This window comes from Heterodontus francisci, chromosome 36 (assembly GCF_036365525.1).
Source record: "Heterodontus francisci isolate sHetFra1 chromosome 36, sHetFra1.hap1, whole genome shotgun sequence".
NCBI lineage: Eukaryota > Metazoa > Chordata > Chondrichthyes > Heterodontiformes > Heterodontidae > Heterodontus > Heterodontus francisci.
In genome coordinates, this window is record NC_090406.1 from 1925162 (window position 1) to 1945445 (window position 20284).

At 46.6% G+C, this 20284-nt stretch overlaps 1 protein-coding gene across 4 annotated transcripts in view; it reads left to right on the forward strand.

Annotated features, from left to right (window-relative positions):
• Window positions 1-3955: 3955 nt before the first annotated feature.
• Window positions 3956-20284, forward strand: part of LOC137351499 (CREB-regulated transcription coactivator 1-like) — a 119410-nt gene continuing 103081 nt past the window's right edge. For 2 of the 4 annotated variants that reach the window (XM_068015951.1, XM_068015952.1), the window contains exon 1: window positions 3965-4159. In XM_068015951.1, the coding sequence (XP_067872052.1) occupies window positions 4034-4159 (126 nt within the window). In that variant the 5' untranslated portion in view covers window positions 3965-4033. Of the gene's footprint in view, window positions 4160-20284 lie in introns of all 4 variants that reach the window. The other 2 variants (XM_068015953.1, XM_068015950.1) reach the window with 2 other exon arrangements.

Below are 20284 nucleotides of genomic sequence, written 5' to 3' on the forward strand. Positions count from 1 at the left end.
CTATGACATTGGTACCTACTTGGACCGTGACAACTGGATCCTCCCCCTCCCATTCCAATTCCTGTCCAGACCGGAGCAGATGACCCGAACCCTGGCACCAGGCAGGCAACACAGCCTTCTGAACTCACGCTCCCGGCTGCACAGAACAGTGTCGATCCCCCTCACTATACTATCCCCTACTACCACTGCATTCCTTTTAGCTCCCCCCACTTGAATGGCTTCCTACCACAGTGCCATGGCCAGTCTGCTCATCAACCCTGCAGACCTCGCTTTATCCTCACAGGTTGAGAGCACCTCAAACCTGTTTGACAATTGTAAAGTTTGAGGCTCCTCCACTGCTGTCTGCTCAGTCCCTTTATCTGCCTCACTCACGGTCACATTCTCCTGTCCCTCACTGCAGACCAAAACAGATGACCTGTTCTAAGAGGTGTGACTGTCCTCCAGAACAAAGTGTCCAGGTATTTCTCCCCCCTCCCTTATGTTGCGCAGTGTTTGCAGTTTGGCTTCCAGATTAATAATCCTGATCTGGAATTCCTCTAGCTGCTCACACTTTCTCCAGATGTTTGTCCTGGATCACCTTGGCATCCAGGTGCTCCCGTATACCACAGCTGCAACCTATTACCTGTCCTGCCATTGTTAATTATGCTATTAGTTAATTTACTTTAATTACTTTCTTAATTAACTTCGAATAATTCCTACGTATCGTAGAATTTACTGTGCTTATTAAATGTTAGTACCACCTTCAACTAAAGTTATACTTTTCTTGATTACACAGATATGTAGACGTTCCTACTCGTAATAGACCTTCCCAATGCGAATAAAGCTTGCCAATTCTAATAAACCTTACTACTAATAGTAAACTTTACGAATACTGATAAACCCTAATAATACTTAATAGAGCTAATGTATTTTGAATGAATATACTCCCTGCTGGTCTGTCTCTCTCTCACTCTGATAAATTATCAAGTCCGCTTTAGTTTTTAGTTTATATATTAATGAATCGATCAAGTCTTATTTTATATTTGATTGCTTTAGATGAAATTAAAAGCTTACCTGTATACTCACAGCTTTCTGTTTCCCTGCTCTCTCTCTTGGCTGTGACGTAACTCTGATGTCACTTTTCAATTTATTTATTTTTTCCCCCGCTTTGCTTCCGCTGTGTTCTCTCTCTCTCTCTCTCTTTCTCTCTGATCTCCGATTTATCGGCCGCTTTTTAAATCTCTGCTCCCGCTGTGTTCTCTCTCTCTCCTGCCACCTTCAATGACTTTTGCACATATACCCCCAGGTCTCTCTCCTCTTGCACCCACTTTAGAGTTGTACCCTTTATGTTATATTCTCTGTCCATGTTCTTCCTACCAAAATGAATGACATTACATTTCCCCGCATTGAACTTCATCTGTCACCTGTCCGCCCACTCCACCGACTAGTCTGTGTTCTACACTATCTTCCTTGCAGTTCACAATGCTTCCAAGTTGCATATCCATAGAGTCATACAGCACAGAAATAGGCCCTTTGGCCCATCGTGTCCGTACCAGCCATCAAGCACCTATCCAATCTAATCCCATTTTCTAGCACTTGGCCCGTAACCTTGTATGCTATGGCATTTCAAGTGCTCATCTAAATACTTCTCAAATGTTGTGAGGGTTCCTGCCTCTACCACCCCTTCAGGCAGTGCGTTCCTGATTCCAACCACCCTCTGGGTGAAAAATGTTTTCCTCAAATCTTCTTTAAACCTCCTGCCCCTTACCTTAAATCCATGCCCCCTGATTATTGAAACCTCAGCTAAGAGAAAAAATGTCTTCCTATCTATGTCCCTCATAACTTTGTATACCTCAAATCATGTCCCCCCTCAGCCTTCTCTGCTCTAAGGAAAACAATCCAGTCTTTTCAGTCTCTCTTCATAGCTGAAATGCTCCAACCCAGGCAACAGTGGCGCAGTGGTTAGCACCGCAGCCTCACAGCTCCAATGACCCGGGTTCAATTCCAGGTACTGCCTGTGTGGAGTTTGCAAGTTCTCCCTGTGTCTGCGTGGGTTTTCTCCGGGTGCTCCGGTTTCCTCCCACAAGCCAAAAGACTTGCAGGTTGGTCGGTAAATTGGACATTATAAATTGCCACTAGTATAGGTAGGTGGTAGGGAAATATAGGGACAGGTGGGGATGTGGTAGGAATATGGGATCAGTATAGATTAGTGTAAAATGGGTGGTTGATGGTCGGCACAGACTCGGTGGGCCGAAGGACCTGTTTCAGTGCTGTATCTCTAAACTAAACTAAACATCCTGGTGAATCTCCTCTGCACCCTCTCCAGTGCAATCACATCCTTCCTATAGTGTGGTGCCCAGAACTGTACACAGTATTCCAGCTGTGGCCTAACTAGTGTTTTATACAGCTCCATCATAACCTCCCTTCTCTTATATTCTATGCCTCGGCTAATAAAGGCAAGTATCCCATATGTCTTCCTAACCACCTCATCTACCTGTGCTGCTGCCTTCAGTGATCTATGGACAAGTACACCAAGGTCCCTCTGACCCTCTGTACTTCCGAGGGTCCTACCATCCATTGTATTTTCCCTTGCCTTGTTAGTCCTCCCAAAATGCATCACATCACACTTTACAGGATTCTATTCCATTTGCCACTGCTCTGCCCATCTTACCAGCCCATCTATATCGTCCTGTAATCTAAAGCTTTCCTCCTCACTATTTACGACATCACCAATTTTCATGTCATCTGCGAACTTACTGATCATACCTCCTATATTCACATCTAAATCATTAATGTACACTACAAACAGCAAGGGTCCCAGCACCGATCCCTGTGGTACACCACTGGTCACAGGCTTTCACTCACAAAAACAACCCTTGACCATCACCCTTTGCCTCCTGCCACTAAGCCAATTTTGGATCCAATTTGCCAAATTGCCCTGGATCCCATGGGCTCTTACCTTCTTAACCAATCTCCCATGTGGGACCTTGTCAAAAGCCTTGCTGAAGTCCCTGTAGACTACATCAACTGCTTTACCCTCATCTACACACCTAGTCACCACCTCGAAAAATTCAATCAAATTAGTTAGACATGATCTCCCCCGACAAAGCCATGCTGAGTATCCTTGATTAATGCCTGCCTCTCCAAGTGGAGATTAAACCTGTCCCACAGAATCTTTTCCAATAGTTTCCCAACCACTGATGTTCGACTCACCAGCCTGTAATTACCTGGTTTATCCCTGCTACCCTTGAATAATGGTACCACATTCGCTGTCCTCCAGTCCTCTGGCACCTCTCCTGTGGCCAGAAAGGATTTTCAAATTTGTGTCAGAGCCCCTGCAATCTCCTCCCTTGCCTCACATAACAACCTGGGATACATCTCACCTGGGCCTGGGGTTTTGCCCACTAAAACTACCAATACCTCCCCCCTTTCAATGCTAATATGTTCAAGTATATCATAATCCCCCTCCCTGATCTCTCCACCTACATCGTCCTTCTCCATAGTATCATCCACAAATTTTGAAATTGTGCCCTGTATGCCAAGGTCTGGGTCATTAATATATCAGGAAGAGCAAGGCTCCCAATACTGACCCCTGAGAAACTCCACTACAAACCTTTCTCCAGCCTGAAGCACATCCATTAACCACTACTCTCTGTTTCCTGTCACTCAGCATATTTCGTATCCATGCTGCTACTGTCCTTTTTATTCCATGAGCGATAATTTTACTCACAACTCTGTTGTACGACATTGTATAAAATGCTTTTTGACAGTCTATGTACACCACATCAACAGCATTGCCCTCATCAACCCTCACTGCTACCTCCTCAAAAAAAGTCCAACAAATTAGTTAAATGTAATTTTGCCTTAATGAACCTGCATTTGTCCATGTGAGAATTAATGTTGACCCAAATTAATCTTTCTGAAGTTCCCCTGCCCAAGTTAAACTGACTCGCCGATTGTGTGGCACAACTGGGGGCGGGGCCACAGCCCTACGTGCTGACGCAAGGGACGCTCCGTGCGTGCTGACGTACGATGAAGGTGGCGATTCAGGAAAATGGCGGCGTCGAACAACCCGCGGAAATTCAGCGAGAAGATCGCGCTCCACACCCAGAAACAGGCTGAGGAGACGGCGGCTTTCGAGGAGGTGATGAAGGACCTGAGCATCACCCGGGCGGCCAGGGTGAGTGAGCGCGGCTGTGGGCCGATCCGCGGCCTCTCCTGTCAGCGGGAGGCTGCAGCCGGGGGTCGGGATGCTGCAGGGCCCAGGCCTAGGCCTCTGGAGTGTGGGGCAGGAACGGAGTGTCCACGGACCCCGGCATCTGTCCACCTGAAGGTGCTGAGCCGCTGGGACAATTGCAGGAAAGCCGGTCATTGGACTCTGTCCCAGTGCTGGTATCTATTCAACTGCAGAAGGCAGCACATCCTAGGCACCCCCACGAGTCCTCCCACCCCCCAGACCCCCCGAGTCCTCCCACCCCCCCACCCGAGTCCCCCCACCCCCCCACCCGAGTCCCCCCACCCCCCCACCCGAGTCCCCCCACCCCCCCCCCGAGTCCCCCCACCCCCCCCCCGAGTCCCCCCACCCCCCCCCCGAGTCCCCCCACCCCCCCCCCGAGTCCCCCCACCCCCCCCCCGAGTCCCCCCACCCCCCCCCGAGTCCCCCCACCCCCCCCCCGAGTCCCCCCACCCCCCCCCCGAGTCCCCCCACCCCCCCCCCGAGTCCCCCCACCCCCCCCCCGAGTCCCCCCACCCCCCCCCAGTCCTCCCACCCCCCCCCGAGTCCTCCCACCCCCCCCCCCGAGTCCTCCCACCCCCCCCCCCGAGTCCTCCCACCCCCCCCCCCGAGTCCTCCCACCCCCCCCCCCCGAGTCCTCCCACCCCCCCCCCGAGTCCTCCCACCCCCCCCCCGAGTCCTCCCACCCCCCCCCCCGAGTCCTCCCACCCCCCCCCCCGAGTCCTCCCACCCCCCCCCCCGAGTCCTCCCACCCCCCCCCCCGAGTCCTCCCACCCCCCCCCCCGAGTCCTCCCACCCCCCCCCCGAGTCCTCCCACCCCCCCCCCCGAGTCCTCCCACCCCCCCCCCGAGTCCTCCCACCCCCCCCCCGAGTCCTCCCACCCCCCCCCCGAGTCCTCCCACCCCCCCCCGAGTCCTCCCACCCCCCCCCGAGTCCTCCCAGACCCCCTGAGTACTCCCACCCCCCCTGAGTACTCCCACCCCCCACACCCCCTACACCCCCTGAGTACTCCCACCCCCCACACCCCCTGAGTACTCCCACCCCCCACACCCCCTGAGTACTCCCACCCCCCACACCCCCTGAGTACTCCCACCCCCCACACCCCCTGAGTACTCCCACCCCCCACACCCCCTGAGTACTCCCACCCCCCACACCCCCTGAGTACTCCCACCCCCCAGACCCCCTGAGTACTCCCACCCCCCAGACCCCCTGAGTACTCCCACCCCCCAGACCCCCTGAGTACTCCCACCCCCCAGACCCCCTGAGTACTCCCACCCCCCAGACCCCCTGAGTACTCCCACCCCCCAGACCCCCTGAGTACTCCCACCCTCCAGACCCCCTGAGTACTCCTCCCACCCTCCAGACCCCCTGAGTACTCCTCCCACCCTCCAGACCCCCTGAGTACTCCTCCCACCCCCCAGACCCCCTGAGTACTCCTCCCACCCCCCAGACCCCCTGAGTACTCCTCCCACCCCCCAGACCCCCTGAGTACTCCTCCCACCCCCCAGATCCCCTGAGTACTCCTCCCACCCTCCAGACCCCCTGAGTACTCCTCCCACCCCATTCCTTTCGCTCCATCATTGGTGGCCGTGCTTTCAGCTGCCTAGGCCCTAAACTCTGGAATTCCCTTCCTCTCTCCACCTCTCCCAAGCTGCTTATTAAAGCCTTCCTGTTTAACCGAGCTTTTTGATCGTCTGCCCTAATATCTCGTGTGGTTCAGCTTCAGATTTTGTTTGACGCTCCTGTGAAACATCTTAGGACATTTTGCTACTGTAAAGATGTTATACAGCGAGATAAATGCAAGTTGCTGTTATCTGCCTGCCGGCTGTTTCATTCAGTCACTGTTCAGTGAGGGTCTAAACGCTCAATTTACTCACCCTAGTGTAAGTGACTGACATTGTGCTGATCGTGATGCTTTAAAAAAAAACTTAAGTTCTCAAGATTTTACATTCTAAACTCATTGTATATTTAGTTACACAGTGATTACAATTGATGTATTTGAATTTCTTGGTGTGGTAATTGTTTCATTATACTGAGTGAAACAGGCTGTTTTATCTCCAGATGGAGGAATATAGTGAGATGTGTAAACAGATTCCCAGATCTAGTCATTAAATGAGTTGGTAGTTTGTTGACAGTAAAAGAGCTTGTGCTGTTTTCCTGCAAACCTGCCACCCAGCGAGCTAACAGATTTTGTTTGTGTCAGACATTAGTTGGACTTTTGGCTTTGTGTTTTGGGAAATATAAAATTTCTCAACAGAACATTGATTCCCTGTGAATGGCCAATTATATTTCAGCAACCAACTAAATTGTCAAGAACAAAATTGATGATTTTCAGTGTGCAGTGTATCTAGTGTGATCACAGGTGCTTAATTTGAAGTCTTGATGGGCCGCGATGGGTGTGGAGAGCGGGATAGACAGAGTGGTTTGATCCATATTGGATTAAAGGACAAACTGTTTACACTGGGAGATGGGTTGGTAACCAGAGGAGACAGTTTTAAAACAATTAGCTGAAGGAGAGAAACAGGGGGAGGCATTTCAGCCTCTCTAACCTTTCCTGCCTTTCAACTAAATCACAGCTCATCTGTATCTTTACATCCATTTACCTGACTTGTTTCTGTAACACTTAATACCATTGCGCAACAAAAATCAATCAATCCCAATTTTAACATTTTTAATTGGCCCCCAGCCTCAGCAGCTTCTTTGGGAACAGAGTTCCAGACTTCCACTACCTTTTGTGTGAAGAAATGCTTCCTGACTTCACCCCTGAATGGCCTGGCTCTAATGTTAGGGTTGTGTCCCTTTGTTCCATGCTTTCCCCACCAGAGGAAATACTTTCTATCCATCTACCCTTTAATCATCTAAGCATCTCAGTTAGATCACATTCTATCTTCTATACCATGAACAGAAATAGGCCATTCAACCCTTCAAGCCTTTTTTGTCATTTATACAATGATACAATCTAAGAGGAGGCCATTTGACCCATCGTACTGTGAATTTTTTCCTTCAAGTATTTAGCCACTTCCCTTTTGAAAGTTACTATTAAATCATCTTCCCCTGCCCTTTCAGGCAGCGCATTCCAGATCATAACTTGTGCAATTAAAAAGTTTCCTCAAGTTACTGCTGGTTCTTTTGCCCATCACCTTGTACTGGCGTCTTCTGGTTACCCTCCTGCCACTGGAAACAGAGTAAATAAGGAGAAACTATTAAAACCATTCATGATTTTGAATATGTCTGTCAATCTCCTTGTAACTTTCTGTACTCTAAGGAGTACAACCACACCTTGTCCAGTACCTCCACATAACTGAAGACCCTCATCTCTGGTATCATTCTAGGAAATCTCTTCAATACTCCAGCTGAGGCCTAACCAGCATTGAAAGATTTCAGTTTATATACCCCTAGTTCCTGCATTCCCATGAAAATGGTACCGTTTCTTTTAGAATAAAAAGAGAAAATGCTGGCACTTCTCAACAGGTCTGGCAACATCTGTGGAGAGAGAAACAGCATTTCAGGTCGATGTCCATTCATTGGAACCTGTTGAATATTTCCAGCATTTTCTGTTCTTATTTCTGATTTACAGTATTTGCAGTATTTTGCTTTTGTACCATTTGGTTTATATTGCCTCATTCCGACCAAAATGTATCAAAGAACAGTACAGCACAGGAACAAGCCATTCGGCCCTCCAAGCCTGCGCCGATCTTGATGCCTGCCTAAACTAAAACGTGATCACTTCACAATTCTCTGCATTAAGTTAATCTGTCGCATTTTACCAGTCTTTCTTTGTTCTCCTGAAGTTTGTTATTCTTCACAATGTTCACTATATTTTTGAGTTTCATATCATCTGCAGACTTTGAAATGTTGCCCTGTATGTTCAAGTCCAGGTCATTCATATATATCAGAAAGACCAGTGGTCCTAATACTAACCTCTGGGAACACCACTGTATACTTCCCTCCAGTCTGAAAAACAACCATTCACCACTACTCTCTGCTTTCTGCCCCTTAACCAATTTTGGAAGCCAGAGCCTCCGCAATTTCCATCCTAACTTCCTTGAGTAAATAAGAATGTATCCCATCAGAACACGAGAAATAGGAGCAAGACCCATTGAGCCTGCTCCACCATTCAGTACGGTCATGGCTGATCTTGGGCTTCAATTCCATTTTCCTGCTCGCTCCCCATATTCCTTGATTCCCTGAGAGACCAAAAATCTGCCTATCCCAGCTTTAAATGTATTCAATGATGGAGCCTCCACAACCCTCTGGGGTAGCGAATTCCAAAGATTTGCAACCCTTTGAGTGAAGTAATTTCTCCTCATATCAGTCCTAAACGATCTATGTCTATTTTTATCCTATCCAATATTGCTACTGTCTCCTCCTTTACTGCTGCATTGGCAGCATAATCTTGTCTAGTAAAGACAGATGCAAAGTATACATGTACTACCTCAGCCATACCCTCTGTCTTCAAAAGAAGATCTCCCTAATCAGCTCCACCCTTCATTTGATTACCTTTTTATTATTTGTTTATAAAAAAACTTTTTAGTTACTTTTGTGTTAGCCACTAACCTATTCTCATACTCTTTGTCCCTTTTATTCCCTTTTTTTAGGTCTCCTCTGTACAATTCTGTATTATGAACCTTATAAGAACATAAGAAATAGGAGCAGGAGTAGGCCATTCAGCCCCTCAAGCCTGCCCCGCCATTCAGCAAGATCATGACTGATCTGTCCCAGGCCTCAACTCCTCTTTCGGGCCTGCTCTGCCTAGCCCTCGACTCCCCGAGATTTCAAAAATCTATCTACCTCCTCCTTAAATACAGTTAGTGACCTAACCTCCACAACTCTGAGGCAGAGAATTCCAGAAATTCACCACCCTCAGAGAGAAGAAATTCCTTTGCATCTCAATTTTAAATGTGTGCCTCCTTATTCTGTAACTATGTCCCCTAGTTTGAGATTCCCTCACTAGTGGAAACATCTTCTCAACATCTACCCTGTCGAGCCCCCTTAAAATCTTATGTTTCTATAAGATCACCTCTCATTCTTCTAAACTCCAATGAATAAAGGCTTAACCTGTTTAGCCGTTCTTGATCAGACAGCCCCTTCATCCCAGGAATCAACCTAGTGAACCTTTTCTGAACTGCCTCCAATGCTAGTATATCCTTCTTTAAATACGGGGACCAAAACTGTATGCAGTACTCCAGGTGTGGCCTCACCAACACCCTGTACAATTGTAACAAGACTTCCCTATTTTTAAACTCTAACCCCCCAGCAATAAAGTCCAAAATTCCATCTGCCTTCCTAATTACTTGCTGCACCTGCAGGCTAACTTTTTGTGTTTCCTGTACAGGAACACCCAGATCCCTCTGTACTGCAGTATTTTGTAGTCTTTCTCCATCTAAATAATCTGCCTTTTTATTCTTCCTACCAAAGTGGATGACCTCACACTTTCCCACATTGAACACCATCTGCCAAGTTTTTGCCCACTCACTTAACCTATCTATATCCCTTTGCAGATTCTTTGTGTCCTCATCACTACATGCCTTCCTTCCCACCTATTTTTGTATCGTCAGCAAATTTGGATACACAACACTCTGTCCCTTCCTCTAAGTCATTAATGTAGATAGTAAATAGCTGAGGCCCTAGGACCGATCCTTGTGGCACCCCACTAATGATGACTTTCCAGCCTGAAAAAGACCCATTGATCCCGACTCTCTGCCTTCTGTGTGTTAGACAATCCTCAAATCATGCCAACACACAATCCCCAATACCTTATCGACTCCTGATTCCAATCCACCTTTGCCAGATTCTTTTTCAACTCACTGAAATTAGCCCCCGCTTCAGTTAAGTATTTTAACATTTGATTGCACCTTCTCCTTTTCCATAACTATTCTAAACCTGCTGTCTTGTTCATGAGACCCACCTCCTATTCCCTCAACCCTATTCTCAATAAACAGTTGACCACCCAGTTTCCGTGTTTAGTCCCTATGTTAGCTGATATAGTTAACAGTTCTTTCTTTTCAGGTGTTGTCCCGTTCTCCTTGAAATCTGCCATCAAATTTAACATGGTGCTTGAAAGGGACAAACATGAAACAGCTACTAAGATTCTAGATTTTGGTAAGGCAGACTTTAATGTGATGACACAGTGGCGCAGTGGTTAGCACCGCAGCCTCACAGCTCCAGGGACTCTGGTTCGATTCCGGGTACTGCCTGTGTGGAGTTTGCAAGTTCTCCCTGTGTCTGCGTGGGTTTTCTCCGGGTGCTCCGGTTTCCTCCCACAAGCCAAAAGACTTGCAGGTTGATAGGTAAATTGGCCATTATAAATTGTCACTAGTATAGGTAGGTGGTAGGGAAATATAGGGACAGGTGGGGATGTTTGGTAGGAATATGGGATTAGTGTAGGATTAGAATAAATGGGTGGTTGATGTTTGGCACAGACTCGGTGGGCCGAAGGGCCTGTTTCAGTGCTGTATCTCTAATCTAATCTAATCTAATCATCACCCCATCCTCAAAAAAACAACACTTGACCCCACTGCCCTTGAAAGCTACCGTCTCATCTCCAACCTCCCGTTCCTCTCCACATCCATGCCCATCTTTCCCCGAACTCCATGTTTGAATCCTTTCAGTTAGGTTTCCACCCCTGCCACAGTACTGAAAAGACTCTTATCAAAGTCACATAACATCCTGTGTGACTGTGACGAGGGTAAACTTTACCTTCTCGTTCTCCTCAAACTGTCTGCAGCCTTTGTCTTTTAAAGGGATAGTATTCCCAATAGCAACTAATTAGTTGCTGGACAAACGGAAAATGTGGCCCGGTATGGGGGGGGGGGGGGGGGAGGTGCTGCGTCCCACATACGGTTGAGGTGGTGTTGCCCTTGGGTTTCAGGCCCCCTGCCACTCCGACAAAATTCCAGTCAATATGTGCAAGCCCACTATAAGTGCACTGATTCTCACGACTACGTCCATTACACTGCTCACACCCGACTTCTTGTAAGGACTCCATTCCATTCTCCCAGTTTCTCTGCCTCCGTTGCATCTGTTATGATGCAACCTTCCATACCAGTGCTTCTGATATGTCTTCCTTTTCCCTCAGCCGAGGATTTCCCCTCTTTCGCCCCCCCCCCACCCCTGTGGTTCACAAGGCACTCAATCATGTCCATCCCATTTCCCGTATTTCTGCTCTCGCCCCTTCCCCTTAAAGGCCGGCTCGGGTCTGCAAATGAAAACCGACCCGAGTTCGGCGGAACCACATCCGACCCAGCCTGAATCCTTTCATTTTTTCCCGCGCCCGACCAGACCATTAGTTAACCTACCTTCTGTTTTTCACTTTGTTACTTATCTGCACAAGCTTAAAAAAACTAACTAAACAACCTTTCTATTTCTAGTCCAAAAAGTACATTAACATTGGAGCCGCTTACCGGAGATAGTGTGTGTTCGACCCGAGCCCGAATGCCGGACCCGGAAGAGCGACCTGACCCGATCCTGACACATGTCATCGAGTCCCTTCGGGTCAGGTATCCATGCTCTACTTCCCCTCCCCCCAGAACCATGATAGGATTCCCCTTTTCCTCACCTTCCACCACAACAGCGTCCGTGTTCAATCGATCATCCAATGCAATTTCTGCCACCTCCTTCATGACAACACCACCAAACACCTCTTCCCCTCCGCTCTTTCAGTATTCTTAAGGGACCATTCCCTCTGCAACATTCTGGTCCACTCCTCGATTACTCCCAACACCTCCTCCCCTTCCCACGACACCTTTCCATGTAAACATAAGAGTTGTAACATCTGCCCTTTCACCACCGCTCTCTTCACCAACCTAAGCCCCAAACATTCATTCCAGGTGAAACAGTGATTTCTGTGCACTTCTTTGAATTTATTATAATGTATTCACTGTTCGCAGTGTGATCTGCTGTACACTGGGGAGACCAAACACGGACTGAGTGACCGCTTTGCAGAACACCTCCATTCAGTCCTCAAGGTGAAGTCTAGCTTTCGGCCGCCTGTCATTTTAATTCTGCACCTTGCTTTCACTCTGCCCTCTCTCCTTGTCCTACTGCAGTGTTCCAATAAAGCTCAAGGTAAGCGCGAGAAACAGTCTTCTGGACTCAACACTGAGTTCAACAATTTCAGACTGTAACCTCTCCCCATTTTCTTGGCCTTTGCAGGTTTTAGTTTTTACTCTCATTTTTGCTTTTGGAAGCCAACTGTTCTTCATTCTGCCATTCACACCTCTTCCAGACACATCTTATGTTTCAGAGGAGCATAGGAAGCAGGAGCAGACCATTAGGCTCCTCGAGCCTGCTCTGCCATTCATCTAGATCATGGCTGATCTTGTACCTCAATGCCATTTTCCTGCACCAGAACAAGAACAAAGAACAGTACAGCAAATTATAGGCCAGTGAGCCTTACGTCAGTGGTAGGGAAACTATTAGAGAGGATTCTTCGGGACAGGATTTACTCCCATTTGGAAACAAACGAACTTATTAGCGAGTGACAGCATGGTTTTGTGAAGGGGAGGTCGTGTCTTACTAATTTGATTGAGTTTTTTGAGGAAGTGACGAAGATGATTGATGAAGGAAGGGCAGTGGATGTTATCTATATGGACTTCAGTAAAGCCTTTGACAAGGTCCCTCATGGCAGACTGGTACAAAAGGTGAAGTCACATGGGATCGGAGGTGAGCTGGCAAGATGGATACAGAACTGGCTCGGTCATAGAAGACAGAGGGTATCAGTGGATGGGTGTTTTTCTGAATGGAGGGCTGTGACTAGCGGTGTTCCGCAGGGATCAGTGCTGGGATCTTTGTTGTTTGTAGTATATATAAATGATTTGGAGGAAAATGTAGCTGGTCTGATTAGTAAGTTTGCGGATGACACAAAGGTTGGTGGAGTTGCGGATAATGATGAGGATTGTCAGAGGATACAGCAGGATATAGATCGGTTGGAGACTTGGGCGGAGAAATGGCAGATGGAGTTTAATCCGGACAAATGTGAGGTAATGCATTTTGGAAGATCTAATGCAGGTGGGAGGTATACAGTAAATGGCAGAACCCTTAGGAGTTGTGGATAAGGTAGTCAAGAAGGCATACGGCATGCTTGCCTTCATCGGTCGGGGCATAGCGTATAAAAATTGGCAAGTCATGTTGCAGCTGTACAGAACCTTAGTTAGGCCGCACTTAGAATATTGCGTGCAATTCTGGTTGCCACACTACCAGAAGGACGTGGAGGCTTTGGAGAGGGTACAGAAGAGGTTTACCAGGACGTTGCCTGGTCTGGAGGGCATTAGCTGTGAGGAGAGGTTGGAAAAACTCAGATTGTTTTCACTGGAACGACAGAGGTGGAGGGGCACATGATAGAGGTTTACAAAGTTATGAGCGGTATGGACAGAGTGGATAGTCAGAAGCTTTTTCCCAGGGTGGAAGAGTCAGTTACTAGGGGACATAGGTTTAAGGTGAGAGGGGCAAAGTTTAGAGGGGATGTGCGAGGCAAGTTCTTTACACAGAGGGTGGTGAGTGCCTGGAACTTGCTGCCGGGGGAGGTGGTGGAAGCAGATACGATAGCGACGTTTAAGAGACATCTTGACAAATACATGAATAGGATGGGAATAGAGGGATACGGTCCCCGGAAGTGCAGACGGTTTTAGTTTCAGCAGGCATCAAGATCGGCGCAGGCTTGGAGGGCCGAATGGCCTGTTCCTATGCTGTACTGTTCTTTGTTTGTTGATTTGTTGATACACAGGAACAGGCCATTCGGCCCTCCAAGCCTGCGCCAATCTTGATGCCTGCCTAAACTAAAACCGTCTGCACTTCCAGGGACCGTATCCCTCTATTCCCATCCTATTCATGTATTTGTCAAGATGTCTCTTAAATGTCGCTATCGTACCTGCTTCCACCACCTCCCCTGGCAGCAATTTTCAGGCACTCACCACCCTCTGTGTAAAGAACTTGCCTCACACTTCCCCTCTAAACTTTGCCCCCTCGCACTTTACACCTATGTCCTCTGGTAACTGACTCTTCCACCCTGGGAAAAAGCTTCTGACTATCCACTCTGTCCATGCCGCTCATAACTTTGTAAACCTCTATCAATACGCCCCTCCACTTCCGTCGTTCCAGTGAAAACAATCAGAGTTTATCCAACCTCTCCTCATAGCTAATGTCCTCCAGACCAGGCAACATCCTAGTAAACCTCTTCTGTACCCTCTCCAAAGCCTCCACATCCTTCTGGTAGTGTGGCGACCAGAATTGCACGCAATATTCTAAGTGTGGCCTAACTAAAGTTATGTACAGCTACAGCATGACTTGCCAATTTTTATACTCTCTGTCCCGACTGATGAAGGCAAGCATGCCGTATGCCTTCTTGACTACCTTATCCACCTGCGTTGCCACTTTCAGTGACCTGTGGACCTGTACGCCCAGATCTCTCTGCCTGTCAATACTCCTAAGGGTTCTGCCATTTACTGTATACTTCCCACCTGCATTAGACCTTCCAAAATGCATTACCTCACATTTGTCCGGATTAAACTCCATCTGCCACTTCTCCGCCCAAGTCTCCAACCGATCTATACCCTGCTGTATCTCTGACAATCCTCATCACTATCCGCAACTCCACCAACCTTTGTGTCGTCCGCAAACCTACTAATCAGACCAGCTACATTTTCCTCCAAATCATTTATATATACTACAAACAGCAAAGATCCCAGCACTGATCCCTGTGGAACACCACTAGTCACATCCCTCCATTCAGAAAAGCACCCTTCCACTGCTACCCTCTGCCTTCTATGACCGAGCCAGTTCTGCATCCATCTTGCCAGCTCACCTCTGATCCCGTGTGACTTCACCTTTTGTACCAGTCTGCCATGAGGGATCTTGTCATGGACTTCAGTAAAGCCTTTATAGACAACATCCACCGCCCTTCCTTCATCAATCATCTTCGTCACTTCCTCAAAAAACTCAATCAAGTTAGTGAGACACGACCTCCCCTTCACAAAACCATGCTACCTCTCGCTAATAAGTTCGTTTGTTTCCAAATGGGAGTAAATCCTGTCCCTAAGAATTCTCTCTAATAGTTTCCCCACCACTGACGTAAGGCTCACCGGCCTATAATTACCTGGATTATCCTTGCTACCCTTAAACAAAGGAACAACATTGGCTATTCTCCAGTCCTCTGGGACCTCACCTGTAGCCAATGAGGATACAAAGATTTCTGTCAAGGCCCCAGCAATTTCTTCCCTTGCCTCCCTCAGTATTCTGGGGTAGATTCCATCAGGCCCTGGGGACTTATCTACCTTAATGCTCTGCAAGACGCCCAACACCACCTCCTTTTTGATAACAACATGACCCAGACTATCTGCACTTCCTTCCCTAGACTCATCATCCACCAAGTCCTTCTCTTTGGTGAATACTGATGCAAAGTACTCATTTAGTACCTCGCCCATTTCCTCTGGCTCCACACATATATTCCCTCCTCTGTCCTTGAGTGGGCCAACCCTTTCCCTGGTTACCCTCTTGCTCTTTATTAACGTATAAAAAGCCTTGGGATTTTCCTTAATCCTGTTTGCCAATGACTTTTCATGAACCTTTTTAGCCCTCCTGACTCCTTGCTTAAGTTCCTTCCTACTGTCTTTATATTCCTCAAGGGCTTCGTCTGTTCCCAGCCTTCCAGCCCTTACGAATGCTTCCTTTTTCATTTTAACTAGGCTCACAATATCCCGCGTTATCCAAGGTTCCCGTTCCTTCCTACTGTCTTTATATTCCTCAAGGGCTTCGTCTGTTCCCAGCCTTCCAGCCCTTACGAATGCTTCCTTTTTCATTTTAACTAGGCTCACAATATCCCGCGTTATCCAAGGTTCCCAAAACTTGCCAAACTTATCCTTCTTCCTCACAGGAACATGCTGGTCTTGGATTCTAATCAACTGGCATTTGAAAGACTCCCACATGTCAGATGTTGATTTACCCTCAAACAGCCGCCCCCAATCTAAATTCTTCAGTTCCTGCCTAATATTGTTATAATTAGCCTTCCCCCAATTTAGCACCTTCACCCGAGGACTACTCTTATCCTTGTCCACAAGTACCTTAAAACTTATGGAATTATGGTCACTGTTCCTGAAATGCTCCCCTACTGAAACTTCGACCACCTGGCCGGGCTCATTCCCCATTACCAGGTCCAGTACGGCCCCATCCCTAGTTGGACTATCTACATATTGTTTCAAGAAGGCCTCTTGGATGCTCCTTACAAATTCTGCCCCATCCAAGCCCCTAGCACTAAGTGAGTCCCAGTCAATATAGGGGAAGTTAAAATCACCCACCACTACAACCCTGTTACCTTTACATCTTTCCAAATTCTGTCTGCATATCTGCTCCTCTACCTCCCGCAAGCTGTTGGGAGGCCTGTAGTAAACCCCCAACATCGTGACTGCACCCTTCCTATTCCTGAGCTCCATCCATATTGCCTCGCTGCTTGACCCCTCCGAGGTGTCCTCCCTCAGTACAGCTGTGATATTCTCCTTAACCAGTAATGCAACTCCCCCACCTCTTTTACATCCCCCTCTATCCCACCTGAAGCTTCTAAATCCCGGAACATTTAGCTGCCAATATTGTCCTTCCCTCAACTAAGTCTCTGTAATAGCAACAACATCATATCCTATCCCCATATCCCTTGATATCTTTAATATCTAGAAATCTGTCGATCACTGTCTTGAACATAATAACTGAACCTCCACAGCCCTCTGGGGTACAGAATTCCACAGATTCACCACCCTCTGAGTGAAGAGATTCCTCCTCATCTCGGTCCTACCTCTTATTCTGAGACTCTGTCCCTGGTTCTAGACCCCCCCCCAAGCCAGGGGAAACATCTTTCCTGCATCAACCGCATCAAGCCCTGTAAGAATTTTGTATGATTCATGAGATCACCTCTCATTCTTCTAAACTCTAAAGAATATAGGCCCACTCTCCTCATAGGACAATACCACCATACCAGGAATCAGTCTGGTGAACCTTCGTTGCACTCCCTCTATGGCAAGTATATCTTTCCTTGGGTAAGGAGACCAAAATTGTACACACTACTCCAGGTGCAGTCTCACCAAGGCTCTGTACAGTTGCAGCAAGACATCTTTACTCCTGTATTCAAATCCTCTTGCAATAAAGGCCAACATTCCATTTGCCTTTCTAATTGCTTGTTGCACCGCATGTTAGCTTTCAGTGACTTATGAACAAGGACACCCAGGTCCCTTTGGACGTCAACACTTCCCAGTCTCTCACCATTTAAGAAATGCTCTGCATTTCTGTTTTTCCTACCAAAGTGGATAACTTCACATTTTTACACATCATATTCCATCTGACATGTTGTTACTCACTCACTTAGCCTGTCTAAATCCCCTTGAAGCCTCTCTGTATCCAGCTCACAACTCACATTCTCACCTAGTTTTGTGTCATCAGCAAACTTGGAAATATTACATTTGGCCCCCACATCAAAACATTGATATATATTGTGAATAGCTGGGGCCCCAGCACTGATCCTTGTGATACCGCACTAGTCACAGTCTGCCAACCTGAGAATGACCCTTTATTCCTACTCTCTGTTTTCTGTCCATTAACCAATTCTCAATCCATACCATTATATTATACCCAGTCTCATGTGTTCTAATTTTGCTTACTAACCATTTGTGTGGGACCTTATTGAAAGACTTCTGATAATCCAAATACGCCACCACCACTGGTTCCCCCTTCTATTTTGCTAATTACATCCTCAAAAAACCCTAACAGGTTTCTCAAACATGATTTCCCTTTCATAAATCCATGTTGACTCTGTCCAATCCTACCATTATTTTCTAAGTGTTCAGTTATAACATCCTTTATAATAGATTCTAGCATTTTCCCTACCACTGATGTTGGGCTAACAGATCTGTAGTTCCCTGTTTTCTCTCTCCCTCCTTTCTTAAATAGTGGGGTTACATTTGCTACCTTCCAACCTTTAGGAACCATTCCAGAATCTATAGAATTTTGGAAGTTGGTCACCAATGGATCCACAGTCACGACAGCCACCTCTTTTGACACTCTGAGATGTTAATCATCAGGTCCAGGGATTTGTCAACTTTCAGTCCCATTAATTTCTCCAGTACTACTTTTTTACTAATACTAATTTCTTTCAGTTCCTCATTCTTGCTAGTCCTTTGGTTCTCTAGTATTCCCGGAGGTTTTTTGTTTCCTCCGTGAAGACAGACACAAAGTATTTGTTTAGTTTTTCTGCTATTTCCTTATTCCCCATTATAAATTTCCCTGTCTCTGTCTGTAATTGGCCCACATTTGTCTTTGCTAATCTTTTTCCTTTTTGCATACCTATAGAAGCTTTTGCTGTCCATTTTTGTATTTCTGGCTAGTTTACTTCCATATTCCATTTTCTCTTTTCTTTATAAGTTTCTTGGTCCTCCTTTGCTGAATTCTAAAATGCTCCCAAACCTCAGGTTTACTACTTTTTTGGCATCTTTATAAGCCTGTTCCTTTGATCTAATACAATCTTTAACTTCTCTTGTTAGCCATAGTTGTATCACCTTTCCTGTAGGGTATTTGTGCCTCAAATGAATGTAAATTTGTTGTAAACCATGTATTCTTTAAATGCTAGCCATTGCCTGTCTAACATCATACATTTTAATGTTGTTTTCCAATCTACCGCAGCCAACTTGCCCCTCGTACCTTCGTAGTTTCCTTTGTTTAGATTTAATACCCTTGTCGCGGATTGAACTGCATCACTTTCAAACTTAAAGTAAAATTCTATCATGTTATGGTCAGTCTTCCCTAGAGGCTCCTTTACAATGAGATTATTAATTAGCCCTTTCACATTGCAAATATGTTGTCCCATTGCCACTCCCTTTATTTCTAACTTTTCCCATTTCTGATGAAAGGTCATCGACATGAAACGTTAACTCTGTTTCTCTTTCCACAGATGCCGCCTGTCCTGCTGAATAATTCCAGCATTTTCTGTTTTTATTTGATTTCCAGCATTCGCAGTATTTTGCTTTCGTATTATGTGCAAGAAAAGTGTTCCTCCTGATGCTTTTGCTGTTTATTTTATTGAACAAGAAAAATGTTGCACGCCATTGGGAAGAGGTGGGGGAGTGGGACTAGATGAGTTGCTCTTGCAGAGAGCTGGCACAGATAAAATGGGCCAAATGGCCTCCTGTGCTGTAACCATTCTATGATTCTATGAAATTCTGGAACATTGGAAGGTCCCAAACTGTCTGAACCAAACTTCAACCATTAAAGCATAATTGCATCAATCGTCCAGTGGTTGATTTAACCATATATGACCTGGAAGCTGTACTGGACGATGCCCACAAACTCTAGGAGAATACATGCATCAACCGTTCACAGTTCAATGCCGATGAGATTCCTACTCTTGTTATTGACACAAAAAATGACGAAGAGAAAACCAAGACCTTTGGATTCAATACATGCGAACCAAAAGTCTCTATTGCCAGTGTCAATGACCAAACTAACTTCTTGGGTAGACCTCAGAACATTTGTCATTTCCAGGGTACAAATGGCCTGATATAAGCCACCACATTTGTGGCTGCCAGCTTAGGAAGCTAATCATTGCTTGTATAGGCAGACAAAGAGTGTAATATATGTTTAGAGGCATAGGGCAAGGCGAGAATACCTAATGAGTGCTTTGTATCAGTGTTTACTAAGGAGGTTGAATCCGACAAATATTGGTCGAAGCAGAGTGGGTAGAGGCAATGGATAAGATAAAATTGAGAGTGAGGAGGCACTGGAAAGACTGGCTATGTTTAGGGTAGATAAGTCACCTGGTCTGGATGGTTTGCATCCCAGGTTGCCAAAGGAAGTAGGGATGGAGATAGCAGAACGGCTTGCCATAATCTTCCAATCTTCCCTAGATACGGGGGAGATGCCAAAGGATTGAAGAGTGGCAGATGTGAAACCCTTATTCAAGAAAGGGTGTAAGGAAATTCCTAGCAACTACAAGCCAGTTAGTTTAACATCAGTGATGGATAAGGTTTTGGAAACAATGATCAAGGAAAAAAATCAACAGGCACTTGGAGAGGTTTGAGTTAATTAAGGATAGCCAGCATA